The sequence below is a fragment of the Miscanthus floridulus genome, chromosome 3, assembly GCF_019320115.1.
Source record: "Miscanthus floridulus cultivar M001 chromosome 3, ASM1932011v1, whole genome shotgun sequence".
In the NCBI taxonomy this organism is placed as follows: Eukaryota; Viridiplantae; Streptophyta; class Magnoliopsida; order Poales; family Poaceae; genus Miscanthus; species Miscanthus floridulus.
In genome coordinates, this window is record NC_089582.1 from 26492828 (window position 1) to 26499594 (window position 6767).

Here is a 6767-nt window from a genome sequence, read left to right on the forward strand (position 1 = left end):
CTAGGAAATACGAGCACCCGTGCTAAGTATAAAACTAGAACCCAGGTGAACAAATTCCATAAAAAACCTACAACCTAATAAAAAAGTGAAATCTTTCCTATGATTTGAGGTCAATTCCTAGGTTCAAGGGACATATATACTGTTGGATGCGTTCAAACATAAGTGGCAAAAGCTAATTGTCCAATTAATTTCTTAGAGGAGGCAAATGTAATGCTATTTTTCACTCTCCAGTTTTTCGTATGCAGGTCGATTTAGGATTCTATCCGAATAAATTGCTCTTTTAAGTTGGTATAAATCAATATACAAAAATAACATAGGTTTGTGACACATGGTTGATATTATTAGTTTTGTTAGAAAAATATTTTCACAACAATATAATTGTGACTATTTTATATGGTACATTTTTGTAAATTAAAAAAATTGCTAGTCACAGTAATATCAACTAGTCGAGTGTTGTTGCATCGGAGCCCTTGGAGCCTAACTTTTTCTAGTCAGGCCGTTGCTCCTAACGATAGACCCGAAAGCCCAAAGCCCAATGAAGCCCAGTTGCGCGATGGGGGCAAAGCCACTGTCACTCCCGCCGCGCTCGATGCTCGATTACTAATTAAAGCCGCTCGCACGAGGAAGCGGATCAGAACATGCCACGATCTGGCGGCAGCACAGAGGAAGGGCAGTCGCATCGCGTGCACGGCTCGCCGCCGCCGGCCACAGTTACGCCGGGAACCAGCCACCACCAGGACGACCGAACGCGCGCGCCATGCCGTTGTGTTGCGGCGGCGGCGGCGACGGCAGCTCGGGGCGGCTGGCGGCCGGGACCACGAGCAGCCGGTACAGCACCGCGATCGGCGCGCTCCTGCCGCCACTGGGCGCGCACGGCGGCGGGTGGCGGCTGCGGCTCCGTCTCCGGCGGTTCATCGTGTCCCCCTACGACCCGCGGTACCTGGCGTGGGAGAACTCGCTGGTGGCGCTGGTGGCGTACTGCGCGTGGGTGGCGCCGTTCGAGTTCGGCTTCCTCCCGGACCCCCGCGGCGCGCTGGCCATCGCCGACAACGCCGTGAACACGGCGTTCGCCGTGGACATCGCGCTCACTTTCTTCGTGGCGTACGCGGACGGCCGGACGTACCTGCTCCAGGACGACCCCCGGCGGATCGCGTGGCGGTACGCCCGGACCTGGCTCGCCCTCGACGTCGCCTCCACCGTGCCCATCGAGGTGTACCGCCGGATCTTGCCGCCGCAGGCCAGGGACTACAACTTCTTCGGCATGCTCCGGCTCTGGCGCCTCCACCGCGTCGGCACCTTCTTCACACGGTACGCACGCGCGCACGCTGCTTTCTCGATGGATTGTTCGATGCTTTTTTCTTGAACTGATCAACAATGGCGTTGCTTTGCTTGGTTCGTTGATCTCTACCTAGACTGGAGAAGGACAGGAAGTTGAGCTACTTCTGGGTTCGATGCATAAGGCTCATCTGCGTGACGCTGTTGGCGGTGCACTGCGCGGGGTGCTTCTACTACCTGCTGGCGGATAGGTACCATGACCCGGCGCACACGTGGCTGAGCTCCTCCATGCCGGACTTCAAGCAGCAGAGCGTGTGGAAGCGGTACGCGGCGTCCATGTACTGGTCCATCACCACGCTCACTACCGTCGGGTACGGCGACATGCACGCCGTCAACACGGGCGAGATGGTGTTCACCACGCTCTACATGCTCTTCAACCTCGGCCTCACCGCCTACCTCATCGGCAACATGACCAACCTCGTCGTCCACGGCACCAGCCGCACCAGGAAATACGTACGCACGCACGCTTCTTCTGCCGCCGCCGTCGTCAGACGACACCTATAGCCCTGCCGCCCTGACATCTTCTTGTCTGCGTGCACCGTCGCCATGGAAATGGACACCGATCGAATGAATGAATCCAGAGGGACGCGATCAAGGCGGCGACGAGCTTCGCGGTGCGGCACCAGCTGCCGGCGCGGCTGCAGGAGCAGATGGTCTCCCACCTGAGCCTCAAGTTCAGGACCGACTCGGAGGGGCTGCAGCAGCAGGAGACGCTGGACGCGCTGCCCAAGGCCATCCGCTCCGGCATCTCGCACCACCTCTTCTTCGCCCTCGTCCAGGGCGTCTACCTCTTCCAGGGCGTCTCCAACGACCTCATCTTCCAGCTGGTAATTAGTAATTACCATTTACTGTAACGACGCCACCATCAGAGGCATTGGAACCTCCGATCCGTGCAGTTCTGAATTCTGTCTGCAACATGTTTGAGTGTTCGATCGATTCAGGTCTCTGAGATGAAGGCCGAGTACTTCGCGCCCAGGGAGGACGTGATCCTGCAGAACGAGGCGCCGTCGGACTTCTACATCCTAGTCACTGGCAGTGTGGTAAAAAACAAACAAAAGCGCACACATTGTTTTCTCTTCTCACGATTAGTTCGAAGCTACTGCATTTTGATAGACATTCTTTCCGGTACTACTACTAAGTGGTCACTGAACAAACAAGAAATGACACTGACAAGCGATGGTGCATTGACTGATTGACAGGAGCTGATAGAGCTCCAGAACGGTTCAGAGCAGGCAAGTCCTTCTCCCTGCTCCGAGCATGCATTCGGAGCTGAGGTTCATTCATCGAACGGTTGCTTGCGCAATGCGCTCGGATAATCTTGGCATGTGATCGTGATCTGCAGCTGGCTGGGATGGCCAGGGCGGGCGACGTCGTCGGTGAGATCGGGATGCTGTGCTACAAGCCCCAGCTCTTCACGGTGAGGACACGGACCCTGTGCCAGCTCCTGCGCATGGAACGGACCGCGTTCCTCAGGATTGTTCAGGCAAATGTCGGGGACGGCACCATAATCATCAACAACCTTATCCAGGCAAGCCTAGTCACAGTTTTGACATTGAAAAATTGGGGGGAAATAAAACAGAGGAACTCTGAATTCGTACTGCTTTCTGCTCTGATGAGCTTGTGGATTCCCATGCTATTGCATTGCACTGAACAACTAACTGCAGTACCTCAAGGAGAAGAGAGACAGCTGCGCGATCGCCGGCGTCGCGGAGGAGATCGAGTACATGTTAGCTCGGGGCCAGCTCGAGCTCCCCGTCACGCTGTGCTACGCCGCGTCCAAAGGAGATGACTTCCTGATGCATCAGCTGCTCAAGCGCGGGGTTGACCCCAATGAGTCTGACAACTACTGGCATACAGCACTGGTAATACATCTCACTATTCAAGACTGTACTCTATTCTACCGTCACCACTAACGATATGTTCGCTGGGCTTATAAGCCGTATTTTTTTAAGCCAACGAACAATATTTTTCTCAAACAACAAATTAGCCAACAGTACTTTCAGACATGACTTATCAACCAAACGAACAGAGCATAAGGCTTTTTGGGTTACAGAGACTAGAGGCTAAAAGAGGGACTAAATAATAAATTTGGTTTCAGGGACTAAAAAAGACTAAAGAGCTGAACAATTAAAGACTAAAATATATTTCTTCTTCCTTTGGACAGAGGTGAGGGAGGAGAGGGAGGGAGGCATAAGGACGGTAAAGTTGGTCCATTAGTCTAAAAAACCTCTCCCAAAGGACTAGTGGACTAGAGACTAAAAGTCCCTCTAATAATCCCTCGTATTTAGTTAAAATGGACTAAAAATTAGTCTCTAGTCTTTAGTCTCATGGAACCAGACATGCCCTAAAATGATTGTTTTTTTTAATGTCTATACTGCCTAAACTACAAATTTTCAATGCTCACACTGCTCATGATCTAACAGCTCATATCAGCTTCCAGCGGACATGATCAGTGCGTCAAGCTTCTGCTAGAGCATGGCGCTGATCCTAATGCCACAGGTACCATGTCCATGTACTACCATTAAGATCATCACTATTACATGTACAGATTGGGGTCACCAATGCAACCAAACCTTGTGATCGATCGTAATGTCCAGACGCGCAAGGAAGAGTGCCCCTGTGGGAGGCCCTGTCCAGGAGGCACCGCGCGGTGGCGCGGCTGCTGGTGGACGCCGGCGCGGACCTGGCCGCGGGCGACGCGGCGCTGTACGCTCGCGCGGCCGTGGAGGCGGACGACGTCGCGCTGCTGGAGGACGTGGCGCGCCACGGCGGGGACGTGACGGTGGCGTGCTGGGACGACGGCGTCACCGCGCTCCACCGCGCGGTGCTCCAGGGGAACGTCGGGATGGTCAGGGTCCTGCTGGAGCACGGCGCCGACGCCGACAGGGAGGACGGCGGCGGCCGCACCCCGAGGGCCATGGCCGACCAGCTGGGCCACCGCGACATGCAGCAGCTGTTCGGGTCGTCGTCGTCGCAACGGGAAGGAGTGGTGGAGAGCCCGAAGCGGCAGCAACAGCAGGGCTCCGGAACGGACCATGGAAGCAGGCTCGCGGTCGCGGCTCATCAGCCGGCGGTCACGAGGTTCAAGAGCGCGCCCGCTCCGAGGGTCCCCGTCCCGCAGAACGACAGCGCCGGCTCGTCGCCGTCGCCGTCGTCGTCCAGGCACAGCACTCCCCGCCGGATGGTCAGCTTCCGGAACTCCCTCTTCGGCGTCCTGTCCTCGTCGCACGTGAACCGGCACGACGGAGGAGGAGGGGGCGGCGGGCCTAGCCGCCACGAGAGGCACACGCACAGCAGCAGGTCGCGTGTCAGGGTGACCATCTCCTGCCCCGAGCAGGGCGTCAGCGCGAGGAAGCTGGTGTTCATGCCTGACACCATGGTGCAGTTGGTGGAGCTCGCCGGGAGCCAGTTCGGGTTCGCTCCGACGAGGGTGGTGACCATGGACGGTGCCCAAGTTGACGACGCCAGGCTTGTCAGGGACGGCGACCACCTCCTCCTCGTCACTCATCAGTGGGTGCCTGACACTAAGGTCGTGCATACGGATCAGCAACAGTAGATGGGATGATCGTTGCGCTTGCACGTGTTGGCCGTCATGGCTATTGGGAGCCTGATGAGAGGATAGACCCTTCGCTGTAGATTCAGACTCAACCGGCTATGCTAGGACAAGGGTGGTGCAATGCTATTAAGGTTTACAACTCTAAACTAAATTGCCCTGTTCGCTTCTCTTATAATCCGTCTTTTTTAACTTGTTTTTTCAGCTGAAACAGTGTTTTTTTCTTACAACAAATCAGCCGGAACGGTACTTCGGCTTGTTTTTTCAGCGAAACGAATGAGGCCAATGAGTGATGATAAACCAATGAATTTACAACTCTAAACTGAGCGAGTGGTGACGACCCAATGGACAGAAGAAGAGTGATGCCACATGAGTAGTTAGAGGGGGAGGCTAATGAGTAGTTAGAGAGAGAGGCCAGACAAAACTTTAATTAAATGCAAATTAATGCAACACTTGATCTTAGGACATCAATAAAACATGAAATGCTGAAAGCATGAAAAAAAATCTAATACTGAAACTGAAAATATAAAACTTGGATTTAAAACTCATTTAAAATAGTGCATGAAAGATTAATAAGGAAATTGCACTTAAAGAAAAGAAAATTCTTAAAATTAAATATTCTCAGCAAAATATTTTCAAAACATACATAAAATTAACTTAAAGATTGCTAATGAAAAAAGATACTTAAAATGAAGTGGGAATATCATTATTGTATCGTTATGAGAGCATCAAACTTATTTTATAAACTTAAATCAATAATTAAGTTGCTAAGAAAGAACTTAAAAAGAACATAAATGAATGGTCTTAACATCTCATGCTTTTAAGTTATCAGGAAAAGTATTCCGTGCAATACTTAAAATACCCCAAAACTAATTAAAAGAACGTTAAACTTATTAATAGCAAGGAATAAACATCATTATTGGTAGAAATAAACTTAATGGTGTAGGCCTGAGCTCATGACGATAGTTAGTTATATCGACATAGAAAAGACAAGGAAAAAGTCCAGATTACCCCCCTCAACTTTTGCGAAAGTCTACTTTTCCTCCCTGAACTCTAAAACCGGGTAAACCACCTCCTTGAACTTTTAAAACCGTTCGTTTTACCTCCCTGACCGGTTATAAGTGGTTCAAAGGCGGTTTTATCTTTATTTTTTTTATTTATTTCGGTTAAATCTTTAAAAAATCATAGTAAATCACAAAAAAATAATAAAATAGAAAATCTAATTTTGTTGGACTCCACATGAGTAGATCTACATAGTGAACATAGAATATGGTATGCTTTAGTACAAATTTTTTCTTGTAGCTTTAGATCTATGATTTTCTATAATTAATTCATAAATGCAGTTTCTATGGTCCAATTGTGGTGAAATTTTATGATGGACTAACTATTGTATGCTTGAACTATAGCAAAAATTTTATATTCAACGGATCATGTATAACTTGTATTACTTATTTAGGTGAAATTTTACATTGTATAAGTTCATTGTATAACTTATGGTATGTTTGAACTATAGTAAAAATCGCATAGCAAAACCACCCAGGGGGTAAATTGACCGGTTTTGTAAACTTTAATGTGTTCAATACCTGATTTTATACTTTGGGGGTTAAGTAGACAACTCTCCAAACCTCAGGGGGTGATGTAGACTTTTCCTGGTCTTATTGGTCTTTGGATCTTTTAATTTGAAAATGGGTGCAGATTCTAGCTTGTTTTAGAACTATGTTTGCTATATGCTAAGTTCTACCGTCATACTATTGAGTAATCTCTGTTGGAGCTGTAATTTTGTGCTAAGTTATGTTGCACGGTAGCTATGATTTTTGTAACTACAGTACATCTGCAACTTATGGCAGACAGGAGAGAGAAAGTGGGAAACAAATGGCTG

The 6767-nt window shown here is 49.9% G+C and overlaps 1 protein-coding gene across 1 annotated transcript; it reads left to right on the top strand.

The window, feature by feature from the left end:
* The first annotated feature begins 632 nt into the window (after positions 1-632).
* Positions 633-5085, top strand: LOC136545280 (potassium channel AKT3-like). Its single transcript, XM_066537318.1, has 9 exons — positions 633-1308; positions 1413-1788; positions 1917-2162; positions 2277-2375; positions 2535-2567; positions 2678-2863; positions 3000-3197; positions 3759-3834; positions 3933-5085. Exons 1-9 carry the CDS (start codon positions 758-760, stop codon positions 4889-4891), a joined length of 2724 nt encoding a protein of 907 aa, XP_066393415.1. The 5' UTR covers positions 633-757; the 3' UTR covers positions 4892-5085.
* The last annotated feature ends 1682 nt before the right edge of the window (positions 5086-6767 follow it).

Coding starts and splice junctions, on each gene's coding strand:
- LOC136545280 (XM_066537318.1), top strand. CDS start 758: ATGCCGTTGTGTTGCGGCGGCGGCGGCGACGGCAGCTCGGGGCGGCTG. Junction 1,789..1,916: donor CCAGCCGCACCAGGAAATAC/GTACGCACGCAC, acceptor GAATGAATCCAG/AGGGACGCGATCAAGGCGGC. Junction 2,864..2,999: donor TCATCAACAACCTTATCCAG/GCAAGCCTAGTC, acceptor AACTAACTGCAG/TACCTCAAGGAGAAGAGAGA.